Raw genomic sequence first — 20,192 nt, 5'->3', positions numbered from 1 at the left:
TGTTTGTTATTTTGCGCTTCCAGACAGATTAACTTTATCCCCAATTAGGAAACTTGCACAAACATATTCAGGTTGTCGTAAGCCTGCAGTAGTTGCATCCATTTCGCCCTCTGGTGGCCAATCAGGAAGCAATCTTCATTCATCTTTGCAAACAGCTGACAACAATTTGTCTGTTAAAATTAAAGTTAAAAGCTGAGAATATATACACGTCGACTATTACTCTGCCTTTGGTAAAAAGGAAAAAAAGTACCTCTGTAATACACTTAGCCATTAAAACATTAAAGAGGTTGACAGGAAGGCAAAAATATTTAATTTCAAGTGGGTGAGCCTGGCTGTGTAGCCATGGTAACAACACAAAACTGTCGGCGGATATCAGAGGAAATAGTTCATGTGTTTCAAACCTCATTTAAACTGCATTCAGTCTAACATTACCATAATGTGTACTCTGAGGACAATCTGCAGAGGCTGCGTAAAGCAGCCTGTTGCAAGGGACAATCGGGCTTTATTCCAGTAGATCAAAAGCCATTCTCCTCACCGCCAACAAAACAAGCAATTCATATACAAATACAGACAAAGAGTAGAAAACAATCAGCCATAAAAAAGTCATTTAAAACAATATAAAATCTGTCAGTTGAGATGAATAGCAAACAGTCATCTCCCAGCTTCTAGTCCAAAGTCACGTTAACAGAAGCTAAAGCATCCACAGCCCAGCTGGGGTACTGGTCACCAGAAGGAAACAGTCGCTTCATGAACGTCCGTATGAACTCAGGGAAGCAGCCTTCCACAATGCTCTCTCTCACAGAGCGCATCAGCGTGAGCTGCAAAGACAAATGATTGATGAACTGAGGAAAAATAATGCGATTATTATTGATCTGCAGTGGGAAATGATCTTCTGCTGTGCACAAGGTCAGCTACAGGTCAGTGTCCTCTGAGGTAGTGTGTTAATGTTTTGCAGCGATCCATTAAAAAGTTAATGAGGCATTAAACTCTGGATCAAACATAGAGTGACCGTCCGATGGTCAACCATCACTCCTGGACACTCCAGAACCACCATACAAGTGGCTTAAAAAGAAAAAAAAGAACCAGCAAACAAATAGGATGCGTAATCGATTGGATTATATTGGTTACGATTTCCTAACACCCATTTTGGCGACATATCTGTAAGAATATTTGGCTTTTTGTGCTTCTGATTATGTCAAAGCAACAAAACGAGTTGTGCCCCTGCCATACAAACCATACTGAAGGATTTAATAGCCATCACTGAGAGAAGGGTATCGTCATGTCACATAAATTTGAAAAGATAGACATTTTTCCTCATATTTCTGCCAGAGAAATTCAACTTTGAAACATACTGTGAAAAATATGTCGCACCTCAGGCTTATTGACTGAAGATGGCAGATACAGGAGAATAATAAACTGATTAATCGTCAGATTTATTCCATGCATGTGCCTTTTTAGTATGTCGCCTGCTTTGAAGCACATGAGAAAACTGTCAGAATAGAGTAAAGAAACCTGTACTTTGTCAGTCATAGAAGATTTTGCTCGAACTGACCTGGTAGGCAATGTTGTGGATAGTGATGTGATGCATGGCTGCAGTGTCACTCTTAAAGAGAGCATGCAGGTAAGCTCGACTGTGCCTGAAAGAGGAAATGCAGACATTATTTACACCAAAGTGCTGAATAAACCCCCCGCCTACCCAGATTTTGAGCTTCCTCCTTTCACAGAACACTCTGCTTTTGTCTGCAGGACATTTTAGACCAAGTGATGCCAAAGGACTTATTTTTGCTAGTCTTCAAAGATATGTTATTATCTAGATTTAATTTTCTCAAAATAAATAAATATAAAATGAAAACAGGTAGAATAAGGGCCAGCTGGCTAAAAGGGCTGTTCTAGGGCACAAAAAAGAACTTTCTAGGCTTCAATTTCTGCCACAGTAAAGAAAATGCTTTGGCAAACTGACTTACTTCTTGCAGGTAGGACACTGGCAGTCTGGGTCTATGGGCTGGAAATCTTTGGCATACTGCTTATGTTTCACTTGGAGAGTTCCCCAGGGCACCAAGGCAGAGCCAAACCTCTGAGAGAAAAGAACCATGACTGTCAGAACAGAATGAAATACATCTGAAGTCAGTTGTGGATCCTAATGAGATTTCTCAGAAGGTAAAGACGGATTACCGCAGTGCGTGTTGGGAAAACGCAGTCAAACATATCACATCCCAGGGCGACGCATACCACCAGATCCACAGCATACCTACAACACATGACCATGTGAATTTATTACGTGGTTAAATGTACCACAGCCAATATTCAATTACATTTTATTTAATCACAACAACCGTCGCCTCAAGGCACTTTATATGGTAAGGTAGACCCTGCAATATTACATACAGAGAAAAACCCAACAATCATATGACCCCCTATGAGTAAGCACTTTGGCGACAGTGGGAAGGAAAAACTCCCTTTTAACAGGAAGAAACCTCCAGCAGAACCAGGCTCAGGAGGTAAACAACCAGGTTCCCATGATGGATTTCAGTGAAAACCAGTAAACATACCCTACACCCATGAGATAGCGGGGTTTTCCCCGAGGCAGGTGATCAGTGCTTAGTGTCACCATCCGCCAGAAGTCATCCTTTTCTTCTCCTCCACTCAGTCCGCCAATGGCAAAACCAGGAACATCACGCTTAGTCATTTCTACAGGAAGAAGAAACATCTTAAGTGAAAGTCTGATCCCTTATCTTGAATTCTGATGTCCTTTCCAAACTGCATGGCCCTTTAAATAACTCGGATTAGTTCCTCACCACGCCCTGATATCTTTGATTCACATATGCTTCCTCAATAGACTGAAACATGTAAACTTTCTAGTTAATGCTGCCACTTTTCCACTTACTGAAATAAGTGTAAGAGGAAAAAGTGATCAAGGCATTTTAGCATGTTTTCAGCCTCCATAAATAAGAGGAAATCATTCAGCTTTGATTTTCAATATCGGTACATGAAGAAAGTGAAAGAGCAAGATTAGTTACTGGAGACCCACTCATATTAATTGCCTGTTAAGTTTGACCAGTATCAGCACATTATAGATCTAGTGGTCATCAGCATACGGTCATGTAAGTCCATGGAAAAAAAGAAAAGAAAATCCAGTGAGTGCCTCCCACCTGAGCTCCTTAGAAGCAACAGATTTCCTTGTAAAAAACAAACAAAAAAAACTTGGTATGTGCTATGAAGCTATTCCAAAAGAAATGTTTTACCAGTTTTTAGGTTCTTAAAGTACATATTGGTGGATACACTGTTATTTAAGACATTAGAAAATTTGACAAAGAATAAATCATGGCTAGAAAATGGTATCAAAATTTAGGTAAATATATTTGCTGTAACTTGTTTTGACCAGACACCCATCTCATGTATTAATATAATCCTGTGCAGTTTACACAAATGTGCTTTTTTGATGTTTTCTCCAGTGAATTATTAGAAAACATAAAAAACCCAGGGTACCAAGATTAACTTGATTAACAAGAATATTAACAAGATAAACTGGTGACGCTGCGGTGTTGAAACTGTTATGTCTTTCTGATATTGATGCTCAAACGCAGGTTATAAAAAAAACAAGCTGAAAAAAGATGAGATTTGATTTTGACTTCTGACATTTGAATGGGTGTAAAATTATTTTTTTTTAAAACACAGCCCAAGTGTGTTTTTTCAGCCCGGAGAATTTAATGTGACTATATTCTGCATTTAAGTTATTTCAGCTCTAAAATGCTGGAAAAATACAGTGAATAGTGCCACGAAAAGTGCCAAATTTTAGCCCACCCCACGTATGTCTAATATGGCTTTCTTTTCTTCGAGAAGCTATAACTCAGCACATATCCTCTGCAGCACATGTAGCAGAGGGCACATCAGCTGAGCAGACGGTGGTGAGGATGCATCAGCATCTTCACATTTCACTGATAGTTTGTGATAAACAAAACTAATAATTCCCCCACTTTAACCTAACTTACATACTGTCTGAATATATAAGATAGTACCATCAAAAAGCAAGAACATTTCCCTGTGTGCTTTTCTTCCAGCATGCCTGCCAATTTTAGATCAATCCGATCACAAACGGGGGATCTTAAAGGACTTAACAGTCAAATTTCAGCCTTTATATCAATGTGCGTTTGTAAAGCACATCAGCCAAAATATATTTATCATTAAAGGAATCTCAGTGTCAGCATCAGCCTCTGTTTGTTTGTTTTTTTTACCATCTAGACAGGCCTTGCGCAGCTCTGCATTCAATCCTCCCTGAATGATGGCAAAGAGGTTTTGTTTGTCTCGATTTTTATTGGCTGCTATACAGCGGTCCAGCCAGCGAACGGATCTATGCATGGCCTCTTCTACCCGTGGTCCTGTCACAGTACTGCTGACCACGTCATCCAGCTGCATCATGATGTCTGACCCTGGAAGAACACAAAGAAACATGGAGGTGCTGTCCGTCAGCCACAGAAATACTGACGAAAGCTCAGAGTATCTGCTGGTTAATGCTGAGTCAGTTATTTTACTCCTTGCTGACCCAGACTGTTCTGTATGCTGATAGACTTCTCAGGACTTAGTAAGATTTCTTTGCCGTCGTAGGGGGACCTGAACTTGACTCCTTCCTCCGTAACTTCGGAGAGCTCGACAAGAGACACCATCTGAAACCCTCCACTATCCTGTGAGCAAAGAAAAAGAAACGCGTGGTTTTTAAGACAAAAGTTTCCAGCCACATGTTGTACTTTTATTTGTCATCCACGTATGACAAATAAAATGTGAAGTTAAACTCACAGTTAAAAGATTTCTCTTCCAGTTCATGAACCCATGCAAACCATTGGCTTTCTCAATCAAATCGGGACCCTTTAGGCAGCAGAAAAGACATTTACACAAGAAAACTGACATGAAATCGTCAACAAATGGTTTATGCCCAGTAAAACACGAGATAAAAATTAAATTTGCGTTATAGCAAACCTGCATACCGGTCTCATTCCAAGGTGGTATGTGTTTCCAAGGCAAATCCGACATCCCAGATCTTCCAGCTGATCCACAGTGATTCCCTTCAGGGTCCCCTGAGTCCCGACCGGCATGAAAACCGGGGTGCTAACGATGCTATGCGGCAGTATTAGATCACAGGCTCTCGCTTTAGTTACTGGGCATTCAGCAACAATTCGCAAAGAGAGAGGAGACAAAGCTTTCTTTAGGGACATGTTGTTCTCTATAGTTTCTGTATTAGCCCCACACTCTATGGGGGCAGCCATGTTTTACCGATCACGTGACATGAACGGACCTCCAACTGACAATCGTGACGACCAATTAGAAATTAATTATCTGATTCGAGCGTTAAGACGTCCAATCAAAACGAATTTTGGTGAAGCGGCAGCAACATTAGCCAATAAACCGCTTTTATTTGTGCAGGGGAGGCGGGGCTATAGTAACCGGCACCGATAGGATGTCATCTTCTGTGACCGGATGGTGTTTGTGTAGAGGAAGTTTTGCTTGCGAGTTTTCCGTCCGTTTCGACTGCCTGGGTATTTAGTTGAGGCGTTTTGTTATTATACGATATGGTATTGGTGTGAACTGCATTACTGGGAAGCGCACAAGTATTCAAAAAGTGAATAAAAGCCCGAGCTGAAGAGGCGGGGTTTTAGCACTCTAGAGTAACCCGAGAGCACCTTGCTGCTAAGCTAACGTTACTGAGCTCGCTAGCGCGGCTAGCATTAGCCTCTGGTCTGTGTTGAATTGAAGGGGCTCTTCAAGCTCACGAAGCCATGGGGAACCGGGGCATGGAAGACCTGATTCCCCTCATCAACAAGCTTCAAGACGCATTCAGCTCCATTGGCCAGAGTTGTAATTTAGACCTTCCTCAGATCGCGGTGGTCGGTGGGCAGAGCGCTGGAAAAAGCTCGGTTTTGGAGAATTTCGTTGGCAGGTAAGTGATAATAGTTAAATGAGCTAGTGTAGTGTTACGCCCTTCTAACAGGCCATGCTTGGTCGTACGTTGTCAAACAGCCCGTTTTTTGGTCTGGGAGGTACGGTACTTTTGGAAATGCCAGTCGCATAAAGCTAAGCTAACGTCACTTTCCCAGTACGTAACGTCAATATTTATTTACGCACTTGCGCTGTAGGTTCAACAACTTCAGATACATACTGTTCTTGTGTATTTATGTAGTGTGATATTTGTGTTACGAGCTTAAAAAGAAGCTTACTTTTTCTCTCTTTTCTTTACTTAATACAATTTTTTTTCAACTCGATTGGACCACCAACTGTTGTCTTGCATTTGCTGATAAATTCGTTTGTCCTGCCCAATATGTTTTTATATGATTAAAGGCTTGTTCTGGGTTGCCATTTTTTCAATAGACCTTAGTGCACGTAATCTTTCCTGTAATCTAGCTTAATGGGCTTTTCCCCCTTTTGTTCTCATATTGATAACTACAGGCCACACCCTGAGAGTCCTACAGAATTTACATTACCAACAATTTTAAAAGCTGGAGGGATGACTGTTTGTTTTACAAGGGAGGGAGTTTTATTGGATGGTAACTGGCAAGGTGTATGGAATAAAAGGGGTATCGCAGTGTAGGCAGAAAGTCACCTAACTTGTATTTTTACAGCTACTTATTGCATTTTGACACAAAACTTTGACCTCAAAGCAGACTGTCTCTCTCTACAGTACTGACATTTCCTCAACATAGCAGACATAACTTCCCTTACCAGCTTCCTCTTTTGTTTCTGTTTTTGGCCAACGTTTAGAAATTACAGAAACAGACTTGACATCACTGTTTTTTGAGATGCATTGCTTTTAATCTGCGGTCCTCCTTACCAGACTGGCTCTATCATTGTCATCAGGCTGGTCTTGTTGTTGTCGCCTGCAACAGCAATGAGTGAGATCACCCTGCAGTAAAAAGAAACATAACAAGTTTGCTCTGTAGTAGCTTGTTTAACAGGATTTCACCTCCTTTGAGAGACAATCGGTGTGTAGCCCAACCCACTTACGTATGCAGACTTTTCGGCAGACTGGAGAAGGCACATTGGCTATCAAGTTGACATGCACATAGGCTTTTGGTTATAAAAACAGAGACAAGAGCATGTTGTAACTACTCTCGGGCAAGAACATGCATGCAGATTAGACTTCCACTCAGTGTGCAGTAATTCGGACGAGTGGGACTTGTGCTGGGAGAACACTCGACACAAATCGGCAGCAGTTAACTTGAGACATTTCATGGTGACCTTGATTTGCTATCGTGCTGGTTTTCCACTTTATGCGTGTTTACAGGGCAAACATACATCCATGTGCTGACAAATTATTGTAGCATTGTAGGCTGTTCACTTTCATGTACCTTTCATAAGGTGTACTTAATATTGAAAAGAACACCATTTACTCTGTTTACATGTTGATGCTGTGCAGGTGAATTTAATGAGGGCTGACCAGGTGAAACAATCTTACTTCAACCTCGAAGCACGGATCTTGGAATTTGTTCCCTCCATTGGGCATTTTGACATGTAACAGCTGTTTCTTGATTTTTAAAATGACACCTAAAAACACAACCATATGAGGACTAATGATTATCCAATTAGTGCTATGTACAGGATTAGTGCCACTGTGAGCCACACACCACAATTGGGATGCTAACACTGGGTTGTTTTTGGCACCTGTGAGGCATGGCTACTGGAAACAAATGGAGGAACATGTTGAATTGTTTTTTAACTTCACTTGTAAAATCCTTGCTAAACCTGTATGTTGGCAAAGCTACGTATAGGTGTCCTGAGATTCAGACAGATCAGTGGTTGATTTGGGGAAAATTTCATTTCCTTCTGCTGTGCAGATCATTTAGAGTAGTAAAATAAGTCAGGCTAGGCACACTTTAGGAGTTGCTGTACACTGCTAAAGCATTAGGCAAACTCGTGAGTCATTGTTGACTAAAAGGTTTGTTTGAACCGATACCTAAACTTTGTACCATGTGTTCTACTCATTTTTTAAAAAAAAATTCAAAGCAGATGAAAATGGTGCGTGTAATGGTGTTGTGGAAAACTTCATTTGCAATTCTCTGTGGTTACGCCATTTTTTTTTGTGTTGTTCTTTTTTCTTTTCACCATGAGTACTGAGCTTCTGTTACACTCGGTAATGGCTGCTCTGTAATTTCCCCAGTGACTGAGATCTTTTCTTTGGTGAGGTGCATGTTGTGTGTAAAAGGCTGGCTTCATCTCTGTGTCCTATGGGATGAAAATAATCCCTCTGTTTTCTTTTTTTTTTTCCCCTTTTGACGTACCAGCAACAATAGAAACAGTGTCACTTATTGCTGGGAAAACAACTGGGACAATGGAGTGATGATTCTGCCACAGACAGTAAAAGCTGCTCGCTTTCTCTCTCTCACCTGAACTTCATGCTGATGTCATGATCCACAGGTGCCAAGTGACCTCACCGCCTCACTGTTAATTTAGCAAATGTTTGACCGCCACAAAAAGCACGTCGGATGCTGCTTGGTTTCTGCTTCAGATTTCCTGGTTTCACTGGAGAGGGGAAAAGTTGGGTTGGTTTTGGGATCATGTGACCTAACTTGCTATTCTTTTGGCCTCTGCTTTCAACAGCATTATTATGGAAGACAAATATGTTTTGCGTGGTTGATCCACATTCTTGCTGGGGCGAAGTTTGTTTAATAAATTAGCTTGTGTTTCAGTCTGTTGGTACGCATCTAATCTTATTACATTATCCACCCAGCCAACCTAATGAGTGACCTCAGGTTTTACTGCAACACTGACTTGATTGACTAAATAAATATTTGCAATAGTCTGTATTGCTTTGAGTTAATTTACTGGTCCTTACCAGAAGATATACTAAGGCAGCGGTCCCCAACCTTTTTTGCGCCACGGACCGGTTTATGCCCGACAATATTTTCACGGACCGGCCTTTAAGGTGTCGCGGATAAATACAACAAAATAAAACTAGTACCGGTACCGAAAAAAAGAAAATTTATTCATAACACACGTGAAAAGACCCAGGAAAACCGAGTAAACGATAAAAACGATAACAAAATAACGCTGAAAACCGATAAAAACCCTGAAAACTCAACTCTCGCGGCCCGGTACCAAATGACTCATGGACCGGTACCGGTCCGAGGCCCGGGGGTTGGGGACCGCTGTACTAAGGTATTACAAAGAAAAAAGTAATCTGTGTAGTTAAGAACTATCTTGAATAATAAGCAAATTTTCTTTCTGTGTGTGTTACTCTACTGAAATATTTATGGACCAGTGCAAGTATTTTCAGTTCAGAGATGCTGATCACACCCATGTCTCTGTTTTGGCTTTGGTGTGTTGTGATTTCATTGTATCAGTTGGGCGCAAAGACGTCATATCTTGTAGTGCGAGCTGGCCTGGGCGGAGGTTATTATCAGATCTGTGGCAACTACACTGCAAAAAAAGGCATTTTTTTTTTTTTTTGAAGTGTTTGATCAGTTAAGTTTAAAGGGGACCTATTATGCTCACTAGAATAGAGTGGCTTTGTTGTTATCTCCTTTTGTGCAGCTCTTCATTTCAGCCGCCATCTGAAACAAGCTATTTTAGCTCTATCTTCAAGGACTTCCTTCCTTTGAACTGACTTTCTTCTGATTAGCTACCCTTCACAAATAGCAAATTTGGATACCAAGCAACTATATTAAGGATATCCTGTACACGTCACAAACACCCAAGAATAGGTGAAACTGTCAGAAACTCTCTGAAGCTTAGAACTTTGTCTTGATCTGATAAAATATTTTAAACATTGCTCTGCTTTGATTTCATGGTACATTTATCAAAATATGACCATATTGACATAAAACCTATTTACTCAAGGTTGATGGTCAAGCTTTGCTGTCCTTTCTGCAAGTACTCTGGCATGATGGCGGGAATATATGGAGCAATTCAAGCAGAAGTGTGGATGCTTTTGTGTAGTGCAGTCAAAGAAGAAGGAGTACACTCAGTTGAGTGGCAGAGAGTGAAGGGATTTTCCACTAAGCAGTTGGATTTTGGTAGTGCTTCAGGAGACTTTGCTGCCTAGCAATGGCTCTTCGTGCTCTCATTGACAAACTGCGGAGCGGGCATGTGGATTGCCATAATTATATGTTCATAGCCACTCCAGAGACCTCCTGAAGTCCCACCAAACCACAAACACATTTTTTTTTGTGTGCTATGCCCTCCTGGGAGGACCTGCTGTGACTTCAGCATTTTTCATTTCGGTTTGCATGCTTGAAAAGGAGACTTTGTAGCCCTGTATAGGCACGAGGAGTAGGAGGACAGGGTTGCTCTGCCTGTTTGTAAGAGGCAGAGGGTATAGGGGCTGGCAGGCAGGGGGAGGGGAGTTGGCTCTCATTCTCTCCCTTCCCTAGTCTCTCTTGATTTTGCTTTCTCTTGTGTTCAAATGAAGGGAGGGCAGCGCATGGATTGATGCTCTTTGCTTGGCAATGCATAATGCATCAAATGATACACAAGCTGCTCAGCCTCTTCTATCATTTACAGCGCATCAATAATGGAACCCTGGCCTCTTGCTTCTTTTCAATATGTCACCGCAGTTTATCCAATTCTGTCTGCGCAGACTGACTGGCTCAATTCTGTCCTTGCTGTATGTCTCCTCAAAAGAGCACTTTGAACCAAATATTATGGGCACTTTATTTTATTGCTGTGGATCTTTCACCAGTGACCACTTGTAGAGACCGTAAGATGGGATTTCACTACCGAGAAGTCAGTGAGAGTAACTTGTAAGTGGAGAGTATCCTTTACCACCAATGCTTGCTGGCTTCCATAGACAGCTTCTTCGTACCATTTTCCACATCTGATCTAATCTTGTCACACCTGAAACGCACAAAGTGGCTTTCTTCTTTTTCTCTCTCCTCCTTTTTTTTTTTTCTAAATCTGATCCACAGCTTTCTGCCTTACACAGCACCAGTGCTGAACCACTGACCTGTGGATTTTTGCTGACCCCTGGTCAACTGGTGAGAAGGTTCGGGATATTCCCCACTGTTTGATCACAGTCTAGGCCTAACAAGCAGTGAGTAGTATGGAAGCTCCCCTCTTTTATCCTGTGGGTGACACATTGCTTTCATCCACAGGGCCCTTAGACATGTAGGCCTGGTAATGAGAAGAAAAAGAGGATGTGGGTTAGTGACGTACTCATCACTTCTAGCAGTATTCCTGGCCTAGGAGTACTGATTACCACCAGATGTAGTATGTTTGTAGGGCAGCAGACTTGACATTCAAAATTTATACGGGTCTGCAGAAAACTGGGTGGAGGCGTTTATCTGAAGGCTGACTAAGCAGGGTTATCCATGTGGTTAAAAATTCCATAGGTACTCTGTCACTTTAAGAGGAACAAAAAAGGTAACTGTGAGTAACTTCTCATTGTTTCCTATAAGCTTGGTGTCTCAGTTGTGCACTGTTGCACCCGTTGTTTGTTTGCTGTCATCTAAAGCTTATGCACTGCATTACATTTTGCAGTTGGCATGATGAAAGCCAGTTGTAGGTGCACCTATTCAACCTATTCTCCAACCTGGGGCCTAGTGTGGGAAAAGCATTACATGTTGCTGGCATTGACACAAAATCTAACAGCTGCTAGCTGAAACTGTAGGCCGGACATCTGAATCTGATAATGGCTTGTTTTTCAAGCGGTTTACAGATAGTGAAACTACATTTATGTTACTCAGTCGAAATTTTGAACAGGATGTTATGTTCCATAGTGTGAGATGTGCTTTTCTTCATTTGTCAAAAAAAACCTGCACATCCAAAGCCAACATTTGTAAGACCCTAACAAACAAAAATCATTATTTCATGGTTACAACTTGTGATGATGTTCAGTTAAAATCAATACAATGAAGTTTAACGTCTGTAGTTGTGGTCCCTTGCCGTGTTCATATTTAGGAAGCCCATGCAATGGTGACTTATTTGTTGATAGTTTTGTGTTTGGCATCTACCATAACAGATTTACAGGATTTAATGTTAAAGACAAAACAAAAATAGAATGGCTCTCATCTCTTTAACTCACTTTCAAAGAAGGCCCAAAAGTGCATAAAGACAACCAAAAGACAAGCCATTTGGCCTGCTTTGAACATCACTGACACTTTGTGGAGTTATCCAAGCGGCTGTAGAAAGTGGTAATGGTGGACTTAAAGGCAGCCTTATGTAAATGTGTTCTATTCATGTAGATAAACCAGCAGAAGAAAGGGATTGACTCCAGACAAGGTGTTTTGCTATGTTACAAAACCCAAACTCCAGACATTTTATATACACAAGCTATGTAGCACACTAAAAGCGAAAAACACAAGACAGAATAACATAAGACATCATTACAGAGGAAAAAAGTCAAAACTCAAAGTTGCCTCCTCAGCTTTGCTGCCACACATCTTTTCCCCTGGAATTGAAGTAAGCTTTTGGATAATCATAACAACACTGAATTTGCTTTAGCTGTAATACAGATAAATGCACCGCCCATGCACGTCTTCAAGCTGAGCTTTAAACATAAAAGAAACATACAACAGAAGTGAAAAGATTTTCTTGTTACACCAAAAAGTTTCAAGACACGGCTGGAAGCATTATACACAAGTTTAAATGTTACAGGGGGAAACTTTTCTCGATGTTGAAGAAAAGGCAAAACTATTTGGTGAGGAGAAGAATAAATGTATTCCAAAATTGCTGAACTATTGATACAGATGATAAGTTGCATAATTTTATTGAACCTACAACTGCATTCAGTAAACCACACAACTCTCTGTGGGTATCTGGCGTGGTCGGTGTCATAGGGCTGAGCTAGTCGATTCATATTTATTTTTATCATTTATTTATTTATTTTTAAATTCGGTCTTTCAGCCTATTCATCTGCTTTGAGAGGGATCGAGGTTCCACAGTTACCAACTCCATGAAAATTAAAGATTTAGCTATAAAGCCTGTCCATCTGTGCTTGTTCTTGGGGCTTGTGTGATCTCTCAGCAGGAGACCTGCTGGTGGTCTTGTCAAGACTGGCTTCCCTGCCATCACACTTTCAGACATTTTAGAGTGGCGCCTGTCCACCTTTGGTTTTAAAAGTATTAATGCTAGTCGTGAAGCTTTTAATGCACTTACTTCAGGGTAATTTGTTTTTGACAAGTCAAGTAATGGTATCTTCTCTTAATCCAGTCTCTTTGTCCGTTTTGTACTCTGCCACGCTCTATTAAATTTTTATCTTCCGAATCGGTGCTATTTCTAAGTGGAGCATCAAGGTTTTAGTTAATCTTTTCATAAAATATGAATCACATCACTGGAGTGTTTTTCCAGGTTTTAGAGGTTGAATATTTCTGACTGAAACTGTAGTCATATTTTTCTCTTGTCAGACAACACATTTTAAATTGTAGCCCATGAACTCTACAATCTAATTAGAAATCTCTCCAAAGCTGTTGTGCTTCAGTGATAAAACATTGTTTCCTATGTTACAATAAAAGCTTAGCTGGTTATTGGTCGATACTGGCATTTAAAAATATTACAAAGAAAGTTGGGGACTCAAAGTTGTGTTCTTAGCCTAATTGCGACATAGTGACTCAAAGCTTTTGAAAACCTCCATTTACTGAGGACACACTGAAGCCTTCGTGAGACTTTACTGGTTTAATGTGTGCTTCCTCTTTGTCTAGTTTTTTTTTTCTGTTTTTCTTTTTTAAGATATTGCATCAAATATTCGTTTAACTGTTTGCAAACCATTGAACTCTGAATCGCAAATGCATTTAAAGCGCTAAGATAAGCACAGGTGCCTTCATTGTGTTCTAAGAGTTGTCATTGTGTTCTAAGGATCACTGTCTGTGGACGTCCCGGAGGATCTGTTCTTAGATGGCATTATAATTACACGCTGTTTGGTTCATTATGAAAGGAGATCCATAAATTGAAAAATGAAGTTGGTGTAAGCCATTGCAGATATGACCATAAATTCTATTTTAGGGTGCATTTTGCTCATACTAGCAGCAGTGGGTGTGCCTGTATTGGTCTGTCTTGCTGTAATGATGAGAGAAAATGACTTTGTCACATTTAATTTGTTGTGAGTGAAGTTGGAGGCGTGAAATTCTCCTGTGCCCATCAATTTACCAGAGGCCAAACGGTGGGGAAATGGACATTGAGTGCAGTAAAGAATTGATGTAACTTTTTCTTTCTTCCTGTCTCTTCATCTTGATTGCTTGTATTATGTCTTTTGTGTCACCTTTACAACATATCTGGTGTTTATTTTTTTTATTTTTTTCTCTCTGTCTCTTTCACTCAGGGACTTCCTTCCACGTGGCTCAGGCATTGTGACCCGCAGACCTCTCATTTTGCAGCTGATCAACAATAAAGCAGGTGAGTATGTCAGTCCTGTACACAGCCACATCCCAATCTCCTTTTGTAGCTGCCCTGCATATGGCCTCTCAGTCACAATGCCTCAAGCTAGGCACACTGTCTTCTATTTGCTGCTTTCATCCATTTAATTTAATATTTTCTCTCTCACTCTCCCTTTCCTTTTTGTTCCCTTTGTCCTCTGTCTCCCCTTCTCTCCCCATCTCCCTTGTAAATGTTACCCTGTCACTGTGTGTAGAATATGCTGAATTCTTGCACTGCAAAGGAAAGAAGTTCGTGGATTTTGATGAAGTGCGGGCAGAAATTGAGGCAGAGACCGACAGGATAACAGGCTCCAACAAAGGCATCTCTCCTATCCCAATTAACCTGAGGGTGTACTCCCCACACGGTAATGGACACAAGTCTTTTTGAAACTTTAATCACAAAGTCCAGAAAATCATTTTTTAAAACTCTTTGCTCTCATGTACATATTAAGACCATTACCCCCCACACCCTTTTTTTTTCTAAGCCATTGCAGATACGACCATAAATTCTATTTCAGGGTACATTTTGCTCATACTGTGAGTGTGAATGTTCATCCTCTGTTTCTCTTTAAAACTGATCATTGTTTTAGGACAGTACTGTCTGATAGGTTAATTTATTCATACAGCACACTAAGTCAGGAAATTGGACAGGCACGTTTCGGCATGCTATCCATAAAAATAATTACTATATGTAAGATATTGATATTGCCATTTAATATTCTTTTAATTTTATACAAATACATTTATAACATATTAGAACCCCTGTGAGGCTTGTAGAATGTTTCATTCCCTTGTGCAAGTTTTATAAATCTGCTATATAGTCAGCATTTTTGAACTTTACAAATTAGCTTTCCAAAGATCCTTGGAAAATATTTCAGAAAGTAAAAATGTGTTCTTTACAAAGCCAAAGGTCATTCTCTTATTGCTGGATGGTTCTTATAATAAAACCCCTTTGGGTCAGCTGTAGAAAGAAATAAAAGTCACTGTTGCATCCATGTGAATGATAAGCCATATTAATGTAAATAACAAAATGTAAAGTAAAGCTGCAGGGCCATTGCAACTTTGCATGCTGAGATGGTGTGCTATAATCAGGGAATGCTGCAGCAATTTCCTGCATGCATGTAGATGTTTTCAGGGCTGTCAAGTTACAGATCACTTCTTGTGCCTCTAGTTGGTAATGGGCAACACACCAATTATATGTCATGTTGCCCTTTATCATGTGTAGAACCCACAATGAAAATATCATGTACATTGAATGATCTTTTGCTCATAATGTCTGTTCTTGTTACCAGTACATGATGCTCCGACTGTGGCCTGGCATTGGCATTTAGTTGTATTTATGCGTGGAGTCTTATCAAGAATGCCAAGTGTGGAGCAGATTGGACAGTGTGCATTTGAGTTGGTTACTAAATGGCACTAAAATTTACTCTTGACTTCAAAATGGTGGATTTCCTTTTTGGTTTAGGACTTGCCTACAATTTTATCTGTACTTCTTAATGTGTGACGTGTGTACCAAACCCTTAAAATAATACAGAATTAAGAATTTTTAAAACGTGTCACAGGCCTAGCTAGTATTAATAAATAGAACTGACCCAATAGGGCGTCCCCAGTGTCAGTGCTCAGTCCCAATGAACTTAAAAATAACACCTTACTTGAGAAAACAATGATATATATGGGTGTTTCCTATTTTCCATTCAAGAAACCTGATTATCTACTTTAATCCATCTGAAAAAAAATACATATTTATGATTTATGTTGACTTCTGTCCTACTATGACTCAGTGCTGAACCTGACGCTGATTGACCTCCCGGGAATGACTAAGGTTGCTGTAGGAGATCAGCCACAAGACATAGAGCACCAGATCAGGGATATGCTGTTGCAATTCATTACCAAGGAAAGCTGTCTGATCCTGGCAGTCACGCCTGCCAACACTGATCTGGCCAACTCGGATGCTTTGAAGATTGCAAAGGAGGTGGACCCACAGGGTAAGCGTGCATCTTTGTAGTAGTCTAACATTCAAAGAGCAGGCCTCCAAACCCAAAGTTTTAATTAAAAAAATACACTTTAACATTGCATGTTATGATGCCTATTACCTCACCTTTAATCTGCTACTCCTGTTTCATCTGCACTTTAGTGTGGAGCAAGTCTCCACATCTTATTTTTTCGCCAAAGGCCTCTGCCAGTGATGAAAGACACTGATGTAATATGTATTGTTGTGAACTGTTTGGAGTTACCAGGATTTGTGATTTAATTACACATAACATGTGATTTGAGCATCATTACATAGTTATACACAAACATCACCTTACTAAAGTAATAACACAAAAATCCCCTAATTTTCATGTAAATGGAGGACACATTGACTAGTTGCTTGAAATGTGTAGTGAACTATGGTTACAAACCCAATTCCAAACAGTGTTGGGATGCTGTGTAAAATGTAACTTAAAAAAATGAAATCATTTTTAAATCTCATTAACCTATATTTTATTTACAGTCGAACACAAAACAAAGATCATTTAAAATGGACTGAGGCAAAGTGAAAAACTTTTCTGAGGTCAGGCAAATCAATTAAAAACATTTGCTGTGTCATTAAATCAAAAATATGGTAAAGAAGACCCAGGACTGATGAGCATCTGAATTCCTAAAAGTTCAAAGTAGGGATCCTACACTGTAGTAAACATGGCCCTGTCTCAGGTTTTTGTTGTTGTTGTTGTTGTTGGACATTTGCTGCCATCAAATTAATTTTATTTTTTTTCCTTAAATTAGTACCTTTTCCCAGTTAGACACATAACATGTTTTTATAGTCTTATCTGAATGAAATATCATTCATTCAACATGGAAATAAATCATTGAATTTATTTCCATGTTTGTTACAAATATCACATTTCTGAACGTTTGTATAACTACACTTAATTATGTGCAGGTCTGCGTACCATTGGTGTTATAACAAAACTGGATCTGATGGACGAAGGGACAGATGCGAAGGATATTTTTGAAAATAAACTTCTGCCGCTGCGAAGGGGTGAGAATTATGTACATACTTACAGGAATATGCATTTACTTGGCTTTAATTTTACACCTGGAGAGTGTGTGTGTGTGTGTGTGTGTGTGTGTGTGTGTGTGTGTAGGTTACATAGGTGTGGTGAACCGCAGTCAGAAAGACATTGATGGGAGGAAAGACATTCGTGCTGCTCTGGCTGCTGAGAGAAAGTTCTTCCTGTCTCACCCAGCCTATAGACACATGGCAGAACGCATGGGTACACCACATCTACAGAAAGCACTTAACCAGGTTTGCTAGTGGTTGTCTTTTTAAATTTTGTTTTAAAAAATGTTATCTTATCCCTGCCATGCCACCGATATCCTAAAAATAAAAGGCTACCTTTTTTTCTATAGCAATTGACCAACCACATCAGGGATACCCTGCCTGGTCTGCGCAGTAAGTTGCAGAGTCAGCTTCTCTCCCTAGAGAAGGAGGTTGAGGAGTACAAGAACTTCCGTCCAGATGACCCGACACGGAAGACCAAGGCTTTGTTGCAGTACGTGCAAATTAATATTTCTCCTGAGAGAAATACAAACAGCATCATTAATTATCTTGTGCTGAAATAAAAGTAGAAAGGTTGTGCTAAAATACCTGTTTTACTTAAAATCAATACCACTTTTTTTGTACCATTGATGTTAAGTGCCGTTATTACAGATAAATTTGTTTTAATGAACAGCAAGCAGGGTATTCACAAAGCCACATGTGTCCTTCATCAGGATGGTGCAGCAGTTTGGTGTGGACTTTGAGAAGTGCATCGAAGGCTCCGGGGACCAGGTGGACACCAATGAGCTTTCAGGTGGTGCCAAGATCAACCGCCTCTTCCATGAGCGCTTCCCCTTTGAACTAGTCAAGGTTAGTACTGTGGCATAACATGCATAAAACAAGCAGTCGGACTAGGGATGGGTATCGAAAACCGGTTCTTGTTGAGGACCGGTTCCCACTGTTTCAATTCCTTGGAATTGTTTGCCATTTTTGCAAACGATTCCCTTATCGATTCCAGTCGCCCCGAAGGACGTCACCACGTTGCGGAGCGTCATTTACCTGGCAGGAAACATGGCGGCTCAAACGCTCAAAAGTTTGGTTATACTTTACGAGAACGGATGACAACAGGGCAACTTGCAAAGTAGATATTTAATTTAAGGGAGGAAACACTACAAATATGCAAAAGCATTTGCTCACAAAACACACGATGACCTTAAATGAATATCGTGTTTTTAATTCCGCTCTGGACTTGTGAATCTCAACCCAGCAGCAGCGGTAATGGTAATGCGGCAGGTAAATAATCAACTAACAGTGCATATTATGTTAGTGAGATCTGCCTTATTACAAAACCTACCATTACTGTGCATTTAGGTGACCATGATGAGAGAGACAGACAGAGTCTGGCTGGCTCAGATGCTGGCAGTTCTCACTGCAGTCTACCGGTAGAGTCTCCTTTCAGGCCAGGATAGACGAATGTCACCGAGCAGTGACTAAGTTTGTGGTAAAAGGCTTGCACCCATTTGCCACAGCAGATGCCCACGATTTTCGGTAAGTGAATGTGTTTAATTGTAGGCAGGGACATTACTGGATATTCTTGTGTAATTGCTACAGAATAATTTGTTATACTTTGTTATTGCTACAGAAGAATATTTATTTTATTATTTTACATTTACAATTTTTTTCCTGGGGACCCTGTGACACCCCATTGAAGAGCCGTAGGCTCGATCTCTTAAGATCTCACTGTTGTGTTTGTAAGGCCATGTTACTCCTAAATTTCTATCTTGTTCAAAGAGAATATATAAAACAAAGTTTTAAGCTAATTGACCTTAGTGTTCTCCTTTTTTAAAAAGAATCGATAAAGAATCGAATCGTTATACAGAATCGAAAATGGAATCGGAATCGTGAAAATCTTATCAATACCCATCCCTAAGTCGGACACAGGGAATCAATCATATTTAGATCAAGATGTACTTGAAAAGTTTGGCTTCTAGGTTTGATTTACATACAAAAAACCCCAAAACAACTTTATATCTTTTCTTTTATCCAGATTGTTTTTGATGAGAAGGAGCTACGGCGAGAAATCAGCCATGCAATCAAGAATGTCCACGGTGTCAGGCAAGTGGAATGGGACAAAAAACATGCTCCTCCCTTCGAAAAAGAAACTCAATAATTACCTCTTTTCTGCTTCAACCTTAAATACTGCTGTAGCCACACACTTGATTTTCTCAATTCATCAGAGCTTTTATTTTACTGCAATTCAAATTTCCATAATCAAGCCTTGGAATCATAGACTAAAAGTACCAATTAAAATTGGTGTATTCAGAAAGTGTTGTATGAGAATTTTAAATTTTCTACTTTTCCTCAGTGTTCTTTCAATCCCTTTATCTCCTCACTGCAAAGCCACCCACTCCTTTTTTTGTTTCTGCCTGCCAAAGTATTCGGTTATAATGCGATTTTGTGTTACATGTATCTGTATTAGCTGCATTTGTGTTGTTGTGTATTCCTTAATGAAAATCTTCTGTCTGTCTTATCTCATTTGTCCTTGTGTGTTTTTAATTATACGCACATTCGGCCGTCTTTGGCACTTCATCTCCACTTCTCCTGTCATGTTTGTCAGTATTTACTTAGTATTTTTTTTTTTTTTTTATTTCTTTTGGGGGGGGGGGGGGGTCTCATCATCTGTCTGTGTGTGTGTGTGTGTGTGTGTATATATATTATATTTTATTTTATTTATTTATTTTTTACCAACATCTCTGTTAACTGTCCCATCTGTCTGCCGCTGTGCCTGTGTCTCTCTGTGCATCCTCAGAACGGGACTGTTCACTCCAGACCTGGCGTTT

General features: G+C 40.1%; 2 protein-coding genes across 5 annotated transcripts in view; one reads left to right on the top strand and one right to left on the bottom strand.

Annotated features, from left to right (window-relative positions):
* Positions 1–287: 287 nt before the first annotated feature.
* On the bottom strand, positions 288–5,300 carry qtrt1 (queuine tRNA-ribosyltransferase 1). The gene is made up of 9 exons (XM_084925732.1): positions 4,980–5,300; positions 4,792–4,860; positions 4,541–4,679; positions 4,233–4,427; positions 2,550–2,688; positions 2,173–2,248; positions 1,965–2,074; positions 1,553–1,637; positions 288–818 (listed from the first exon to the last, which is right to left on the bottom strand). Exons 1-9 carry the CDS (start codon positions 5,256–5,258, stop codon positions 666–668), a joined length of 1,245 nt encoding a protein of 414 aa, XP_084781858.1. The 5' UTR covers positions 5,259–5,300; the 3' UTR covers positions 288–665.
* A 157-nt stretch (positions 5,301–5,457) lies between these two features.
* The window catches only part of dnm2a (dynamin 2a), a 36,315-nt gene continuing 21,580 nt past the window's right edge, over positions 5,458–20,192 (top strand). For 2 of the 4 annotated variants that reach the window (XM_084925726.1, XM_084925723.1), the window contains exons 1-10: positions 5,458–5,929; positions 14,237–14,310; positions 14,546–14,695; positions 16,112–16,315; positions 17,254–17,352; positions 17,459–17,619; positions 17,724–17,866; positions 18,087–18,222; positions 19,400–19,467; positions 20,162–20,192. The exon at positions 20,162–20,192 is cut by the window's right edge and continues 108 nt beyond it. In XM_084925726.1, coding sequence (XP_084781852.1) covers positions 5,769–5,929; positions 14,237–14,310; positions 14,546–14,695; positions 16,112–16,315; positions 17,254–17,352; positions 17,459–17,619; positions 17,724–17,866; positions 18,087–18,222; positions 19,400–19,467; positions 20,162–20,192 — 1,227 coding nt within the window. In that variant the 5' untranslated portion in view covers positions 5,458–5,768. The remainder of the gene's footprint in view (positions 5,930–14,236; positions 14,311–14,545; positions 14,696–16,111; positions 16,316–17,253; positions 17,353–17,458; positions 17,620–17,723; positions 17,867–18,086; positions 18,223–19,399; positions 19,468–20,161) is intronic. The other 2 variants (XM_084925727.1, XM_084925725.1) reach the window with 1 other exon arrangement.

Source organism: Perissodus microlepis, chromosome 4, assembly GCF_051167445.1.
Source record: "Perissodus microlepis isolate ML-2025 ecotype Zambia chromosome 4, ASM5116744v1, whole genome shotgun sequence".
Classification (NCBI taxonomy): Eukaryota; Metazoa; Chordata; class Actinopteri; order Cichliformes; family Cichlidae; genus Perissodus; species Perissodus microlepis.
Note: the sequence above shows the minus strand (reverse complement) of the source record. Positions and strands in the feature narration are given on the sequence as shown.

Coding starts and splice junctions, on each gene's coding strand:
- qtrt1 (XM_084925732.1), bottom strand. CDS start 5,258: ATGGCTGCCCCCATAGAGTGTGGGGCTAATACAGAAACTATAGAGAAC. Junction 4,861..4,979: donor ACCACCTTGGAATGAGACCG/GTATGCAGGTTT, acceptor TGCTGCCTAAAG/GGTCCCGATTTGATTGAGAA. Junction 819..1,552: donor TCCACAACATTGCCTACCAG/GTCAGTTCGAGC, acceptor TTGTCTTTGCAG/CTCACGCTGATGCGCTCTGT.